At 47.2% G+C, this 18,822-nt stretch overlaps 1 protein-coding gene across 1 annotated transcript; it reads left to right on the top strand.

Moving 5' to 3' along the window:
- Positions 1-4,141: 4,141 nt before the first annotated feature.
- LOC120975998 (uncharacterized) lies at positions 4,142-5,324 on the top strand. Its single transcript, XM_073495973.1, has 3 exons — positions 4,142-4,400; positions 4,868-5,001; positions 5,091-5,324. The coding sequence occupies exons 1-3, from the start codon at positions 4,142-4,144 to the stop codon at positions 5,322-5,324; spliced, it is 627 nt and encodes a 208-aa protein (XP_073352074.1).
- The last annotated feature ends 13,498 nt before the right edge of the window (positions 5,325-18,822 follow it).

Genomic DNA, 18,822 nt, shown 5'->3' on the forward strand with positions numbered 1-18,822 from the left:
AGTAATTGTTTTCTTCTTCAACTAAATTTAACCTCTCGACAATAGGGTCGGTTAGAATTTCCGGTTCAACCACCTCCTAGATAAATAAAATCTATGTCACGTTGGTCGGTATATTTGTCATAAACAATAAATGAACCAAATAGTTATAAAAAGATAATATATACCACATCCGAATCATAGACAGGACGAGGGCCGATGGGGGCGGATACCAAAACCATCGCACTATGTAATAAGAAGGAATAATAAAAGTAACAAAATTAGACAAGTAACTATCTGAAGTAATAATTTTTTCCTTTCAGAAAGAAGATAAGAACAAGAGGCTCACCACGGTGGTGCTGGCGACGTGATCGGCGCGGGCGATCGACGGCGGTGAAGACGGGGACGGGATGTGACGGACCGCTAAACCTAGACAAATCTCGGGGAAAATGGAGCTCGGAGGTCGAGTTTCTAGAGGAGAAAGATTAACTAGTGTGGCTCAGACATTTCATCGAACACCTCATGTGCATAGGAGGTGAGCTAGAGCACCCAAATGCCCTCCCCTCGCCGGCCAGAAAAAACAGAGCACTCTGGAGTGCTCTGCTGTGGCGATGGGGTATATATAGGGAACTCATTGGTCCCGGTTCGTGGCACCAACCGGGACTAAAGGCCTTTGGTCCCGGTTGGTGCCACGAACCGGGACCAATGCCCCCTTTAGTCCCGGTTGGTGGCACCAACCGGGACCAAAGGCCTTGTGCTGCCCCGCGTCAAAAGTTTAGTCCCACCTTGCTAGTTGAGAGAGCTCGAGAGTGGTTTATAAGCGCTGCTGCGCCCACCCTCTCGAGCTCCTCTCAACTGCAGGCTTTCAGGCCCAACCGTTCTCTTTGCCTGTGGGGCCTACTGGGCCTTCTACGGGCCTGAATCCTGGCCCATGGATGGGTTTCTAGTCGTATTCAGGCCGTGGTGGCCCAGTAGGTGGCATAATTTTTTTCCTCTGTTTTTTTTTTCTCTTTTGCTTTATTTGTTTCGTTTTGTTTCTACTTACAACAAAAAACTTATTTATTTTATTTCTAATTACTTATGTATTTTACTTTATTTATTTTATTTTTATTTATTTTACTGCTGCTATTTTTACTTAATTTATTAAGGTTTATTTATTTTAGTTACCATAGTTTATTTTATTAAGGTTTATTTATTTTATTTTATTTTATTAAGGTTTATTTATTTTATAAATATAAAAAAATGAACATAGATGCGCTTATAGAGGAAATTCAACCTAAATTCATAATAAATTTCTATGAAATTTACTGTGAATTTAGGTCAAATTCCCTGTATAAGGGCATCTATTTTCACTTTAAGAGGAGCTCAACAAGGCAGAGAGGGACGGGCTTATAAACTGGTGTGAGCGCCCTTCGGTTGGCGAGGTGGGACTAAACACTGGCCGCAACTAGGACCAGCCCTTTAGTCCCGGTTTGTGGTAGGAACCGGGACTAAAGGGTGGTGGGCCAGGAGCGTGGCCCATTGGTCCCGGTTTGTCCCACCAACCGGGACCAAAGGGTCCGGACGAACCGGGACCAGTGCCCCCACGAGGCCCGGCAGGCCCCTGGCCGCACGAACCGGGACCAATGCTCACATTAGTCCCGGTTCGTGACTGAACCGGGACTAATGTGAATATTGCCCTGTGACCAAAGCCCAGTTTTCTACTAGTGAGGTCACTTCGGGTTCGGCGATGTTGCGTACAAAATATATGCAAACTCGGCGAGTTTTGCACGAACTCGGCGAAACTTTATTGAAATTTGTACAGAAAACATGAAAACATGCAAACTACGCCTGAACTACGCCAAACTACGCCTAGCCGCCGCTGCCGCCGTCGTCTACATGCCGAGAAGCCTGTAGAAGCGGGTGTAGTCGCCGCCGTCGTCGTCGTCGCGCGGCTGGCTTGGGCCGGCGCCGTCCCTGCTGCAGCCCTCGCCAGGGTCGCCGAGGCGCGGTGGCGCGCTAGACGGCCCGGCCTCGTCCTCCACGTCGCTGTCGAGGACGATGACGCCGCCCTCCTCGCGCCCGCGACGCCGAGCCTGGAGCTCCGCGTACGCCCGGCGCTGACGGCGAACCTGCTCCCAGACGTAGTCCTTCTTCGCCCACTTGAGGGCGGACTCGTCGTCGGGGGCTGCCATCTTTACGTGCTCCGGCTTCACCGGGAGCAGCCCCGGCTCTGGCTTTGGCCGGACCAGGCGGAGGGAGCGCCTCCCCGGAGCCGGAGCAGGCGGGGAGGGCCGGGCACCCTCGTTGATGACGAGGGTGCTGCTACGGGTGCGGCGCCCGAGCGGCATCTCCTCCAGCTCGGGCATGACGGGGTGGAGCGCGGCCGGCGAGCCGGAGCCCGACGACGAGGACGACCTCGGCTCCATCCGCCGCTGCGTCCAGGAGCTACCACGGCGGTGAGAGAAGGACGGCCGCGGCGGGTACTCGAGGCGCGGCACATTGCCGGTCTCGATGTAGTCGAGGACGGCCTCGAGGGTGCGGCCGGGCACGTCCCACCACTCGCGCCGCCCGTCGGCGTTGAGGTGGGCCCGACCGTTGGTGGAGGCGATCTGCTCCTCACGACGGCGCTGGAAGTACATGGTCCAGAGGCCGTGGCTGTCGGCGGCGTAGCGCGGCTCGTTCCGCTATTCCTCCGTCAGGGACGAGCGGATGCGGGCGATCTCGGCCCGCCCCGCCGCCCCTTCGGGCACCGGTGGCACCGGGACGCCGCCAGCACTCAGCCTCCACGTCCCCGGCACCTGCATGTCCGGGGGCGCCGGGTACTCGGCCTCGTAGACCAGGCGCGCTTCCGGCTCTTGGAAGTGGCGGAGGCTGAAGCCGTTTGCCGCCGCGCCGTCGCCTGGGTACCTCTCGGCCATCTTTCTCGTCGGCGGGAAGAGGGGAGTGTTGCTATCTACGCCGGGGGGGGGGGGGGGGGGGAAATGAGAGCTGTGGCGTTCACCGGCGGGGAGGTCGCCTTTTATAGCTATCGCCGGGCGGCGACGGGATGCATGCCGGGCGACGTGTGGCTGGACGCGCGTCGCGGCGCGTTCACTGCGCCGCCCGTGAGCCATCAATGGAGGCTGACCGGCGCGGCAGCGCGGCAACCTTCGCATTGATTCCCGCGGGAACCGAGGCGATGAGGGTGACGAAGCGGTGTCTCGCTGACTCGGCAGGCCCATCCGCTTTCGCGCCAAAACCGTTCGCCCCGGCGCTCCCGGGCGCCCCCCAGCGCGCCAGGTTCGGCCTGGGTCTGCCGGCGCCAGTTTCGGCCCAAACCGGCAAAAAACGGGCTCTTGGGACGCGAATGGGCCGATTTTTGGGCGCCGACGCCGAAAATTCGCCTGGAGAGGGCCTGTTGGGGGCGCGGCTGGAGATGCTCTAAGCACTCATCGCTTCTCTTTGCCCCAATTGGGAATTAGTTGACCACTTCGAGAAAACTTGGGAAGTACTAGTAATAGTACTCGCTGAAGCTACTGATCGGGGTTATCAGTGGCTTCAGCGAGTACTATTACTAGTAATTCCCAAGTTTACCGTAGGGTCAAGTTTACTGCCAAAAATTAAATAACGTCATGTTTACTAGACAGCAGGGTCAAGTTTACTGCCATGACGTTATTTAATTCCCAAAAATTAAATCACGTCATGTTTACTAGACAACAGGGTCAAGTTTACTGCCATGACGTTATTTAATTCCCAAAAATTATTGGCAAAGTTGATTAATCATAGATAGACTATCAAAGCTAGCTGATGGCTCCCGCCTTATATAAATTTTGGAAATCTGGGGATACAGTTGAGTCCTTTTGTTATTAGTTACCGCAATTTATTTACGCAATCAAAGTTGATGGTCTGAATCTGATATAATGTGGGCTATTATTGCGGGACATTTTTCTTTTATTTGATAGCTGCTCTTGAATTCGCAGATTGCAGTATATAGAAACGAGACCATTGCCAGCTCACCGGCGGCGTCTGCTGCCAGGGATTGCGAAGCAGCTGGAGTATACCTTGTATAGAAAATTCCCAAACAAGGTCTTGCTCTATTTTCTGTTCCTTTTGTATATGTAGATTGGTTTCGACCAACCAAGTTCATTTCCGAGCAAAAATAATGTTTGTTGTCTCCTCCTTTGGACAGATGGATTACTACAAAATGGCGAAAGGGCCAATTGAGCCACTCGTGATGTTTGCTGGCAGGACCTTTAGTGCTGAGAGCCGACAACATCGACAAAACCAACAATTGTCAAGACAGATAGCATCTTCCACTTGCTGTGGGATGATGATTCCGACACCTGGTATCACGCAAGGCGCAAGTGAAACTTCTACAATGTCGTATCTAACATACAACATGGATACTTCATCTGGTGCCGGCTTGGTTCCACGGAGTGCCAATAGTGGTACCTCGCTGCAAGGTATAGATAGTTTTACTGATAGTGTGCTCATATCATATCCTTAGGGCTGTTACTTTAAATTGAAATTATTCTGTAGGCATGCTGTGGGGCTTCTAGCCTAGAAATCCAATGACAGCAGCAAAATTGACAAAAATCAACTTGTGTTTAGCCTTTCTATTCAGAAAAAAAAACATCCACTAAGTAGCTATTCTCTGACAGAAGTGCTTCAAGTAAAATGTAAAACTGAAAGTTGTATTATCAGAATTTGGCATTATGCTCTTTCAGACTCTTAATTTCCATTCTTTTTCTGGGAATGACATAGTATCAGTTCGAAATGTGATCTCACAATGATCAGTCCCACAGTGTTTTCCCATATTCATCTATGACATCTTCCAAATAGACTATTTAGTCTTGGAGGGTCTTTTTCTTCTAATTTGCCTGACCGTATTTTCTCATTTACTGATTTGTATCTGTTGTCCTTCTTCCAGGGGGAGCTCCTGATGAGCATGTGAACACAATGTTGTCTCAGGGGATACTCCCTACACAACATGGTCGGCCTAGAGCGTCCAACGACAACCTCGTAATAAACACAGTAGACACACCTGAAACCAACAAACTCTTGGTAAGAACTCTACACTATGCTTATGCTTTACCAATACCAAATATGGTACTCTAGTTACTATATTCCTAATGCTTGGCTAAAATCTACAGCCTAAGGTGACTCAGGCATGCCCTGCACCTTCGAAGGATCTCCCAAAGGAACCAAAGTTCAGCTGCCCAGTCTGCATGAACGAGTTGGTCGATGCGTCGTCGACTATCTGCGGCCACATCTTCTGTCAGAAGTGCATCGAGGCCTCCATCCAGGCTCAGAGCAAGTGCCCTACCTGCTGTAGGATGCTGACCGTGAACAGTTTTCACCGTATCTACCTCCCAACCATGGACTGAAATGATCCAGCCATTCGAGAGGTGTGGTGGAGCATCGACATCTGAACCTTCTCCTCATCGGCATTTAGCTGATTCTGTCTTAACTATTCTTCACAGGGTTATATCATTAGCATTCAGTTTTTGCCGAACAGTTTAACAAGTGCTCGAGTAGTAGTTAATAATCTGCATCCTTGGTGGTAATTGGTAAAGGTTTAAAGGATACGTATTGTGAACTTCATCTGCAAAGAAATGTCAAAAATATTTTCATCTTAGGGTATATGGTGGTCGCTGTGTGCATCGCTCGATGCAGAGGCCGGAGGTTATCCTCCTTTTCTAAAAAAGGGTATATGGTGGTGTTCACCCACTCTAGAATATGTGTTTGTGCAGTCAAGAAGAGTTCGGCTTTGTGTTGTCCCTCTCAAAGAATATATGAAAAGCAGGCCTAATTCCTTGAGATTGTTTACCTTACGTGTGTGTTGGCTTGCACATTTGTTGTACCATTCCATGAACATTATACATATAGATATAGTAATGTTTTTACACGCAGATCTACCTGCTGCTAAGGTTTTGGGTACCGAGCGAAAAAATTGGTTACCAGGCGGCAACCGCAAATCCCAGTACCTCATGAAAAATCACCGTACCGGGCAAGAAATCCTGAATTTTTGAATTTGAATGATTTTTTTCCAGATTCAAATTCATTCAAAAAATTCGTTCGGTAACCGTCTTGTATTTTTCTGTTACTGCGGTAACCAAAAATCTCGGTGCCCCACAGGATTTCTTTTCATCCGGGATCCAATCACGAGCTAGATTAAGATTCTTGATCACGGACAAAAAGTCATCTAGTTCATGGTCTTGCCAAATCATTGTCCTGCAGAGAAGTCATCATAGCCGGAAGAGCCGCGGAGCCAAAATTGCGACCTCTTTCAACATGAGCTGCGGTGCATCACCCTCGACGTCAAGGGTACATGGTGGCGTGTTCGTGTGCAAACACAACCTAGGTCCATCCCAAAGCACTGCAATGGTGCAACGCCTACGGTGACCATTCACTAGTAGAAAACTGGGCTTTGGTCACAGGGCAATATTCAGATTAGTCCCGGTTCAGTCACGAACCGGGACTAATGTGAGCATTGGTCCCGGTTCGTGCGGCCAGGGGCCTGCCGGGCCTCGTGGGGGCATTGGTCCCGGTTCGTCCGGCCCCTTTGGTCCCGGTTGGGGGGACAAACCGGGACCAATGGGCCTCGCTCCTGGCCCACCACCATTGGTCCCGGTTGGTGGCTTGAACCGGGACCAGAGGCTCACCTTTAGTCCCGATTCATACCACAAACCGGGACTAAAGGGTTGGTCCTAGTAGCGGTCAGAGTTTAGTCCCACCTCGCCAACCGAAGGGCGCTCACACCGGTTTATAAGCCCGTCCCTCTCTGCCTTGTTGAGCTCCTCTCAAAGTGAAAATAGATGCCCTTATACAGGGAATTTGACCTAAATTCAGAGTAAATTTCTTTGAATTTCATAGAAATTTATTATGAATTTAGGTTGAATTTTCTCTATAGGCGCATCTATGTTCATTTTTTTATAGTAAATAAAATAATTAAACCTTAATAAAATAAAATAAAATAAACTATAGTAAATAAAATAAATAAACCTTAATAAAATAAATAAAAATAGCAGCAGTAAAATAAATAAAAATAGCAGCAGTAAAATAAATAAAAATAAAATAAATAAAGTAAAATACATAAGTAATTAGAAACAAAATGGAATAAAATAAATAAGTTTTTTGTTGTAAGTAGAAACAAAACAAAATAAATAAAGCAAAAGAGAAAACAAAAAACAGGGGAAAAATTATGCCACCTACTGGGCCACCACGGCCTGAATACGACTTGAAACCCATCCATGGGCCAGGATTCAGGCTCGCAGAAGGCCCAGTAGGCCCCACAGGCAAAGAGAACGGTTAGGCCCGAAAGCCTGCAGTTGAGAGGAGCTCGAGAGGGTGGGCGCAGCAGCGCTTATAAACCACTCTCGAGCTCTCTCAACTAGCGAGGTGGGACTAAACTTTTGACGCGGGGCAGCACAAGGCCTTTGGTCCCGGTTGGTGCCACCAACCGGGACTAAAGGGGGGCATTGGTCCCGGTTCGTGGCACCAACCGGGACCAATGCCCCCCCTTTAGTCCCGGTTGGTGCCACGAACCGGGACCAATGAGTTGCCTATATATACTACATCGCCACAGCAGAGCACTCCACAATGCTCTGTTTTTTCTGGCTGGCGAGGGGAGGGCATTTGGGTGCTCTAGCTCACCTCCTATGCACATGAGGTGTTCGATGAAATGTCTGAGCCACACTAGTTAATCTTTCTCCTCTCGAAACTCGACCTCCGAGCTCCATTTTCCCCGAGATTTGTCTAGGTTTAGCGGTCCGTCATGTCCCGTCCCTGTTTTCACCGCCGTCGATCGCCCGCGCCGATCTCGTCGCCAGCACCACCGTGGTGAGCCTCTTGTTCTTATCTTCTTTCTGAAAGAAAAAAATATTCTTACTTTAGATAGATACTTGTCTAATTTTGTTACTTTTATTATTCCTTCTTATTACATAGTGCGATGGTTTTGGTATCCGCCACCGTCGGCCCTCGTCCTGTCTATGATTCGGATGTGGTATATATTATCTTTTTATAACTATTTGGTTCATTTATTGTTTATGACAAATATGCCGACCAACGTGACATAGATTTTATTTATCTAGGAGGTGGTTTAACCGAAAATTCCAACCGACCCTATTGTCGAGAGGTTAAATTTAGTTGAAGAAGAAAACAATTACTTGAAGGAAAAAATAAAAAAATTGAGGAGGAGAAGATGATATTGGAGTTGCATGTTGCGGATGTCGTCGATGATCACAAGGTCAAGATGGATGCTATGCGCTTGAAGATTAGAAAGATTAGAAAATATGCCATTCATACCGAGGCTTGGTATCATTATGCCGTTGGATCAATTGTTACCTTGGTTGCGATTATGATCGCATTTGTTTTCGCATTGAAATGTTTTACATAGTTTCAATGTATGGTTTAATTAATTAGATGCTCCGGAGAGCTATATATATGTTGTTAGATGAGAACTATGTATGTACTTTGGTTTTAATGTGATGATGAACTTCTATTAATTTGGTCACTTAATTATCTATTCATGATGTTCTGTAATGGTTTTTGACACACTTAATTATATATAATGCACGCAGATGAACCGGCAATGGATGTACGGTGACAGACACACCTCCGACTACATTAAGGGCGTGCATGATTTTCTCGAAGTGGCTGAGGCAAACAAGCAGAATGGTTTTATGTGTTGTCCATGCCCTACATGTGGGAATACGGAGTCTTACTCTGACCGGAAAATCCTTTACACCCACCTGCTTTACAAGGGTTTCATGCCACACTATAATATTTGGACGAGGCCTGCAGAAATAGGGGTTATGATGGAAGACGACGAAGAAGAAGAGGACGATGACAACTATGTGCCCCCTGAATACGGTGATGCCGCAACGGGGGAAGCTGCTGAAGATCAAGAGGAACCAGACAATGTGCCCAATGATGCTGCAAGGGGGGAAGCTGCTGAAGATCAAGAGGAACCAGTGCCCGATGATGATGATCTCCGCCGGGTCATTGTCGATGCAAGGACGCAATGCGAAAGTCAAAAGGAGAAGCTGAAGTTCGATCGCACGTTAGAGGATCACAAAAAAGGGTTGTACCCCAATTGCGAAGATGGCAACACAAATCTCGGTACCATACTGGAATTGCTGCAGTGGAAGGCAGAGAATGCTGTGCCTGACAAAGGATTTGAGAAGCTATTGAAAATATTGAAGAAGAAGCTTCCAAAGGATAACGAATTGCCCGACAGTACATACGCAGCAAAGAAGGTCGTATGCCCTCTAGGATTGGAGGTGCCGAAGATACATGCATGCCCTAATGACTGCATCCTCTACCGCGGTGCGTACAAGGATCTGAACGCATGCCCGGTATGCGGTGCATTGCTGTATAAGATCAGACGAGATGACCCTGGTGATGTTGACGGCGAGCCCCCCAGGAAGAGGGTTCCTGCGAAGGTGATGTGGTATGCTCCTATAATACCACGGTTGAAACGTCTGTTCAGAAACAAAGAGCATGCCAAGTTGATGCGATGGCACAGTGAGGACCGTAAGAAAGACGGGAAGTTGAGAGCACCTGCTGACGGGTCGCAGTGGAGAAAAATCGAAAGAAAGTACTGGGCTGAGTTTGTAGCTGACCCAAGGAACGTATGGTTTGGTTTAAGCGCGGATGGCATTAATCCTTTCAGGGAGCAGAGCAGCAATCACAGCACCTGGCCCGTGACTCTATGTATGTATAACCTTCCTCCTTGGATGTGCATGAAGCGGAAGTTCATTATGATGCCAGTTCTCATCCAAGGCCCTAAGCAACCCGGCAACGACATTGATGTGTACCTAAGGCCATTAGTTGAAGAACTTTTACAGCTGTGGAATGGAAACGGTGTACATACGTGGGATGAGCACAAACAGGAGGAATTTAACCTGCACGCGTTGCTGTTTGTAACCATCAACGATTGGCCCGCTCTCAGTAACCTTTCAGGACAGACAAACAAGGGATACCACGCATGCACGCACTGTTTAGATGACACTGAAAGTATATACCTGGACAAATGCAGGAAGAATGTGTACCTGGGCCATCGTCGATTTCTTCCGACCAACCATCAATGTCGAAAGAAAGGCAAGCATTTCAATGGCGAGGCAGATCACCGGAAGAAGCCCGCCATGCGTACCGGTGATCACGTATTTGTTATGGTCAATGATTTACACGTAATCTTTGGAAAGGGTCCCGGCGGACTAGCTGTTCCGAATGACGCTGAGGGACACGCACCCATGTGGAAGAAGAAATCTATATTTTGGGACCTACCCTACTTGAAAGAGCTAGAGGTCCGCTCTTCAATCGACGTGATGCACGTGACGAAGAACCTTTGCGTGAACCTGCTAGGCTTCTTGGGCGTGTATGGGAAGACAAAAGATACACCTGAGGCACGGGAGGACCTGCAACGTTTGCACGAAAAAGACGGCATGCCTCCGAAGCAGTATGAAGGTCCTGCCAGCTACGCTCTTACGAAAGAAGAGAAAGAAATCTTCTTTGAATGCCTGCTCAGTATGAAGGTCCCGACTGGCTTCTCGTCGAATATAAAGGGAATAATAAATATGCCAGAGAAAAAGTTCCAGAACCTAAAGTCTCATGACTGCCACGTGATTATGACGCAATTGCTTCCGGTTGCATTGAGGGGGCTTCTACCGGAAAACGTCCGATTAGCCATTGTGAAGCTATGTGCATTCCTCAATGGAATCTCTCAGAAGGTGATCGATCCAGAAATCATACCAAGGCTAAGGAGTGATGTGGCGCAATGTCTTGTCAGTTTCGAGCTGGTGTTCCCACCATCCTTCTTCAATATCATGATGCACGTCCTAGTTCATCTAGTCGACGAGATTGTCATTCTGGGGCCCGTATTTCTACACAATATGTTCCCCTTTGAGAGGTTCATGGGAGTCCTAAAGAAATATGTCCGTAACCGCGCTAGGCCAGAAGGAAGCATCTCCATGGGCCATCAAACAGAGGATGTCATTGGTTTTTGTGTTGACTTCATTCCTGGCCTTAAGAAGATAGGTCTCCCTAAATCGCGGTATGAGGGGAGACTGACTGGAAAAGGCACGCTTGGAGGGGACTCAATAATATGCAGGGACGGATATTCTTGGTCTCAAGCACACTACACAGTTCTACAGAACTCTACCTTGGTGACCCCGTATGTCGATGAACACAAGAACAGTCTGCGCTCCAAACACCCGGAGCAGTGTGACGACTGGATTACATGTGAACACATCAGGACTTTCAGCAGTTGGTTGGAAACACGTCTCAGAGGTGACACCACTGTTTGTGATGAGTTGTACTCGTTGTCCAGGGCACCATCTTCGACTGTATTGACTTACAAAGGATACGAGATAAATGGGATACATTTTACACGATCGCCCAAGATCAAAAGAGCACCAACCAAAACAGCGGTGTCCGCTTTGATGCAGCAACCGAGAGGGGAAAGGACACATATTATGGTTACATAATGGACATATGGGAACTTGACTACGGACATGATTTTAAGGTCCCTTTGTTTAAGTGCAAATGGGTCAATCTGTCAGGAGGCGGGGTACAGGTAGACCCACAATACGGAATGACAACAGTGGATCTGAACAATCTTGGGTACACTGACGAACCGTTCGTCCTAGCCAATGATGTGGCACAGGTTATCTATGTGAAGGACATGACTACCAGACCGAGAAAAAGAAAAGATAAGGAAGCGAATACATCATACGATGAGCCAAAGCGCCACATAGTTCTTTTAGGAAAAAGGGACATTGTGGGAGTGGAGGGCAAGACAGACATGTTTGAAGATTATGAAAAGTTTCATGAAATTCCTCCCTTCAAAGTCAAGGCTGACCCAAGCATCCTGATAAACGATGAAGATTATCCATGGTTACGGCGCAATAAGCAAATGACACAAGCGAAGAAAAAGTGAAGACTTTCTCCCGCAACTATTATGATGATACCATGCCAACTTTGTAATAGACGAGTATGATACCATTGTCCGTTTTGTACAAGAAGTGCATCTAGTTTTTGCTGTAACCCTCTCAACTTTCTTGCACATGCTATGTGGATGAAATGATGATACCATGTCAACTTTCAACCTTTTCAGAGTTCATTTGAAATGCTTTTCAATTTTAGGGTCTTATAGCTCAAAATAATTAGTAAATGCATGAAAAATAACAAATGAAGTCAGAAAGGGTTGAAAATTGATGATGTGGCTTTGAATGGTGCATTTTGAACACACAAAAAGTCAGGAGTTCAAATAAGTTAAAAAAAAAATGAAATCCCTTTGTAACAGACGAGTTTCCGTATGAAATCCTGATACTTCGAAAGAGATTGTCCGTTTTGTACACGAAGTGTATCCAGTTTTTGCCGTAACCCTCTCAACTTTCTTGCACATGCTATGTGGATGAAATGATGATACCATGCCAACTTTCAACCTTTTTAGAGTTCATTTGAAATGCTTTTCAATTTTAGGGTGTTATAGCTCAAAATAATCAGTAAATGCATGAAAAATAACAAATAAAATAAATAAGTAATTAGAAACAAAATAATATAAACTTTAATAAAATATATAAGTAGAAACAAAATAAAATAAACTTTAATAACATAAATAAAATTTATGAAACTAAAATTATCAAAGTATTTTCTGTTCAAAACATTATAAGCAACCTCTAGTATTATTGAAAGTAAAATTATATAAAATTGATGCAACTAAAATTATCGAAGTATTTTCTGTTCAAAATCATTGAAAGCAAAAATAATTTTCATAAAGAACTTTTTTGTTAGAAACTTTAATAGCAAAAAGAATTATCATAAAGTAAAATAAATATGTAATTAGAAACAAAATAAAATAAAATAAAATAAATAAGCTTTTTGTTGTAAGTAGAAACAAAACAAAATAAATAAAGCAAAAAAGAAAACAAAAACACACGCAAAAAATAAAAATTATGCCACCTACTGGGCCACCACGGCCTGAATACGACTAGAAACCCATCCATGGGCCAGGATTCATTCCCGCAGAAGGCCCAGTAGGCCCACAGGCATGTACAGAGAGGTTAGCCCCGTAAGCCTGCTTTAGAGAGGAGCTCGACAGCTCAGGCGCACCGCACCTTATAAACAGGTGCGGTTCTCTCTCAGCTAGCAAGGTGGGACTAAACTCGCACCACCACGCCGCTGTGCAAGGCCATTGGTCCCGGTTGGTGGCACGAACCGGGACCAATGCCACCCTTTGGTCCCGGTTCGTGGCACCAACCGGGACCAATGCCCGCCCTTTAGTCCCGGTTGGTGCCACCAACCGGTTGGGCTGCTGAAAAGAGGCCTTTGGTCCCGGTTGGTGGCACCAACCGGGACTAAAGGGGGGCATTGGTCCCGGTTGGTGCCACGAACCGGGACCAATGCTCTCAGTATATAAGAAAGCACTTAGCGTTTTTCAGATTCATCTCTGCATTAGTTTCCCTGCCCCGACGACGCCGCCAGGCTGCCCGAGCTCGCCCCGTCGACGCCGTCGCCGCCCTCTACTGCCTCGTCGACGCGCAGCCGCCCCTTCCCCGAGCACGCCGCCGGCGGCCCGCCCCGACCACGCCGCGCGCCCCTGCCCCGACCACGTCGTCGTCGCCCTAGCTGCCCCGACCACGCCACCGGCGCCTCTGCCTCGCCCTGCCCCGACCACGCCGCCGTCGCCTCTGCCCCTGCCCCGACCACGCCGCCGTCGCCTCTGCCCCTGCCCCGACGCGCCGCCGTCGCCTTGGTCAGGGCCGGCACTGCCCCCTTCCTCCCGATTTTTTCTGCACATATATATGATGTTTTTTTCCTGATTATATGTATATGTATGAGTATATGTATGTGTGTATATCTGTTTATATGTCCTTTTTCTAGATCTTTTTTTTTGCATTTTTATAAAAATGTATATATGTTCTCTGTGTATATATATGTTCATGTATATATGCAAAAGACAGATTTTTAGAAAAGTTCGGATTTTTTTCTGTTCATAGATTTTTTTGGTGATATTAATTATTGTAGAATATGCAAATGTTTGTATATTCATATGAACAATGCATTAGGCAAAACCTTTACTTTTTGTCGAAATTTTCTATTTGAACATTTTTTTATGAATGAGAGGAAAAAGGAAAATAAGAAGAGGAAGAAAGCAGAAGAAGTGGAGAGGAAGAAGAGGAGAAATAAATAAGAAGAGGAAAAAAGAAGAAAAAGAAGAGGAGAAGAAGAAAGGAATAGAAGAGAAGAAGAAAAAATAGAAAAAATTCTATTTTTTCTTCTTCTCTCCTCTATTCCTTTCTTCTTCTCCTCTTTTTATTTCTTCTTCGTTTTCTTATGTTTTATCGGGTCTGTCGTCGTCGATATACCCCTCTCCCGATAACTTCAACACGAGGGGGGGTCGATATACCCCCTCCCCGATAATATTATTTTCCCATGTACGTACGTCGTCGTTGTCGATATAACCCCCTCCCGATAACTTCAACACGTGGGGGGGGGGTCAATATACCCCCTCCCCGATAACATTATTTTCCCATGTATGTATGTCGTCGTTGTCGATATATATAACTACCTCCCAGATAACTTCGACATGATGGATGGTCGATATTTATAACCCCTCTCGACCGTGATAACTTATACCACGGGAGCACCCCCCAGCCCTCTCGCTCGACCAAAACTCTCAAGGACACCCAAACCCTAGAAAAAAACGATGTCGGTCTCCTACCCCCTCCCGCCGCGCCCCTACCCTTGAAGCATTGCCGAGGCCACCCCAAACCCGGAATAAGCTAGGTCTACGTTTGCACTAATATATCCACCTGCTGTCATGTTTGTGTAATAATTGCCATGTTGTAATATTTGCAGAAACAATGGAGCACGGACGAGATGAGCAAGCAGAAGAGGTGTTGGGGGACATAATCTTAGCCGGAGGTGATATCTTGTCGTATCTTAACGACAATGATGGTCTGGAAGAACAGGGTGAAGAAGCAGGCTACGGTGATCGAAGAGTGGAGGAGGAAAGACATGATTATGATGGCTCCGGTGACCCAATGCTGGTGCAAGAAGGAGCCCGTGGTGACGGCTCCGGTGACCGAACAGAGTCCGGCCAGGTAAATATATTAGTTAAGCCTGCGCTGACTAGCTAATTGATGCATTCATTGTTTTCGTATGTACACATACTAACTAACACTCGTCTTTCTTGTTTTTTCTAGCCCTCCGGATCGAGCACAACTTCGGTAAAGAGACGAGGCCCGAAGAGAAATTTGCGCTCAGATGAAAGGTTTGAGATCACAGCAATCGCGCGCGACGGCCAACCGATTGAACCCATCCGGACAAAGGATGCATTTGCTGCTTAGTGCGGGGTTCTAGTTAGGGACAAGATCCCGATCAGCATCCACGAATGGTATAAGCCTAAGAAGGAAGACCCTGAGGTGTCTTATGTCAATGATATGCAGAAAGATGATCTTTGGACTGAGCTGAAGGCAAATTTCACCCTACCGCCAGAGGAGGATCCGGAGAAGCCAGTTAAAGAGCAATTAATCAAGTCTCATGCTCTTAAGAAGATGGCAGACCTATTCAGGAGGTGGAAGAATGAGCTGAAAACGTTTGTCGACAAAGAAGAGACACCAGAATTCATCGGCCGGTATCAGAAGATCAGAGATCATTGGCCCGCATTTGTGGCCCACAAGACATCGGAAAAGAGTAAGAAGATGTCAGTGACAAACAAGAAGAATGCTGCGAAGAAGAAGCTTCACCATCGCACGGGGTCAGGTGGCTACCTCAAAGCCCGACCTAAGTGGGCCAAGGCTGAGAATGATCTGCTTGAAAAAGGGATCGAACCACAGACAATGAACTGGACAGACCGTTGCCGGACTTGGTTCTTCGGGGCTGGCGGAACCTTGGACCCTGTATCAGGGAGGTGCGTTTGGACGAACGAGCTTTTGAGAATACCAGTCAAGAAGATTCAGCAATATATCGATGCAGCACAGGAAGGGACTTTCGTTCCAGACAGAGAGAACGACGAGCTCACAATGGCCCTCGGGAATCCTGAGCACCATGGACGGACACGAGGCACGCCAGGCTCCGTTCCGTGGAAGGCTGGTTTTCCGGACGCAGGCGGTTACAAAAGCCAGGAGAGGAGGAAAAAAATGGAGCAGACCCAAATTCAGAAGCTGCACGAAAGGGTTCAAGCGCTAGAGGAACGAGACGGCAATCGACATGCCGAAACTACCCCCGAAGCTACCCCACCATCTCAGCGGAGAAGCAGCGTGGCTTCCACCGAGCTGCTTCAGCCGGAGCATGTCTTGACGGCTCCTGCTAGCTACCCCGTGGATGCTATCACGGAGTCTCAACTTTGCCACCTTATGGCGGAATGGCAGAACTTCAAAGTCAAGGCGGCTGTTGGCTCTGTTTTACCTCCTGAACCCGGCGCAACCTACCACTGCCGGCCGATTCCAGAATGATATGCTAGGGTGATGGTGGATGAAATAACGGAGGGGTTTGAGGATTTCCAGCTTGACCACCCTACCGGTGAAGGGGAGACTTGGCTGGGTTTAGCTCTGAAGACTCCGTGCCTATGGCGGAAGGAGCTCATTAACCTTCCGAACTGGACGCCTCCGGCGAGTAAGGGCACTCCGCCGCCGCCTCCTCCTCCAGCGAGTGATCAGGGCACTCAGCCTCCTTCTCCGGCGTGTGGTGGCACTTCGCCTCCTCCTCCGCCTCCTCCTCCGACGAGTGATCAGGGCACTCTGCCTCCTTCTCCGGCGCGTGGCGGCACTCCGCCTCCTTCTCCGCCTTCGCCGGCATGCCAGAGCAGCCATCCTCCTCCTTCTTCGCCTCGTCAGCAAGGGCGGAAGAGACCCGCCGCTGCTCTGGCTGCTCCGGCGTGTCGTAGTCCTTCCTCCTCCGCCTCGTAAGCAAGGAAAGAAGACAGCCGCAGCCGCTCCGTATGCTCTGCCGGCGTCTAGCAGTACAGCTGCCAGAGGCAGGAGGCAATACAGATTCGGTCCTTCTCTGAAGACTCCAGAGAAGTTACCATACAAGAGGACCGAGGAGGAGAACACCGAAGTGATGAACTTCTTTGAAGGGGTGAAAGCAAAGAAACATCCACCTCCGGAGGAGAAGGTAGATCCGGTGAAAGCGAAGCGCACTCTGGATGCCCTGACAAAACCACCAAAGTCTTCGCCGAAAGGCAACTATGAGCGCATTATTGCAAAGACATTTGTCGAAGCGGAGCGGTTGGGAAGTACTGTCAGTGATCAAAGGTTAAAAGAACGACGAGCTGGGAAATTTTTTGCCCAGCTCGGCGAACAAGCGAACCAATCGTGCCCCCCGCTCAAGGTGTCTAAAGACATCGTCGCTAATGATCCGAGGATGGTGGCCGGTTATAGCAATCTTGGAGATTACCTGCCCGACGATGTACATTATGAAATCATGGAGGTGGACGAACACAAATACCATTACGGGAAGCCTCTCGTCAAAGATGAAAGATCTCTAACAACGATGATGCGAAGATTACATAATTGGTACATGAAAACCTGCAGAGAGTCTGATGGGATGAATACTTTGACGCTGAGAGTTAAACCGGAGCATGACCTCGTTGGAATTGAACTGCTGAATGTTCCATTTGAGGAGTTCTTCCAGTTTTTCAATCAAAAGGCCCTCGATAAATCAACGATCACTTGCTACTGTCTGTAAGTAGTACTACTTCTGTCATTAAGTCTCTCTATATAGGTCAGCTCTTTCATTGCATGTATTTATAATTATCCTCACTATATTATGCAGATTGAAGATCGCCGAATTGAAGAAAAGACAAATCGGTGATATTGGGTTCATTAACACAAATCTCATAGATGCATATACGGTTGAAAAACATGCCAAAGAAGCCGAGGCCAACTTGCTACGATCGTTGGTATTAAATCAAAACAAAGATATAATACTCTTTCCTTACAACTTCAAGTGAGTGTTACTGTCTTGTGCATATTCGGTTTCCCTTATTAGTCCAGGTTATGGTAATGTAATTGATGACTTATGCATGCATGCGCAGCTTCCACTATATTCTCCTAGAGATTAAGCTTGAGCAGGGAGTAGTAACCGTCTTAGACTCGAGACGAAAAGATCCCCAGGACTATGCGAACATGACTCAAATGCTCGAGAAGTAAGTTAAATCGATCATTATCCACCATATCAGCAACTTTGTTCATTTCCTGATATCAAGTAATTGTTTTCTTTGTCTGGCAGGGTTTGGAGAAAATTCACCACAAAAGCTCCGGGACTGCCGAAGAAGCTGCAATTTAAACACCCGAAAGTAAGTACTATAGTATCATGTTCCGCGCATCTCCTAGTGATTCAAGCGCTAGTTTCATCAATACCATTTAGCATGCTTGCTTATCAGTTTGATTGACCTCTATTTCTTGTAAAGTGGTTGTGGCAGGAACCCGGGAATAATTACTGTGGATACTACGTTTCCGAGTCCATCCGCTACACGACCTGTGAGAGGGGCTACACTGAAGAACAATATGAAGTGCGTAAGCAATAATATTCACAATTTTATTTTATTACCATCATTTGTGTTGAGTTTCATTTATTCATATATATATATATATATATGTATTGACCCCCTTCTTCAAATTAGATGTTTCGGAAGCGGGATGAACTCCTAGCACCAGATCGTATGCGAGGAATTCAAGAGGAATTGGCGGCATTCTTCCTTGACCACGTGATCGCTGAAAACGGAGAATACTATGTGGACCCTGTGTTCCTACAATTTAATTAGGAGATTATATTGTAAGAGATAATTATAGTATATATGTAGCCGGTAGTGTCAGAGAGATATACGAGAACTTGTTGTTCGACCAATCTCTCGGAGAAGGAGAGGTGGTCGAT

This window comes from Aegilops tauschii, chromosome 3, assembly GCF_002575655.3.
Source record: "Aegilops tauschii subsp. strangulata cultivar AL8/78 chromosome 3, Aet v6.0, whole genome shotgun sequence".
Taxonomy (NCBI): domain Eukaryota; kingdom Viridiplantae; phylum Streptophyta; class Magnoliopsida; order Poales; family Poaceae; genus Aegilops; species Aegilops tauschii.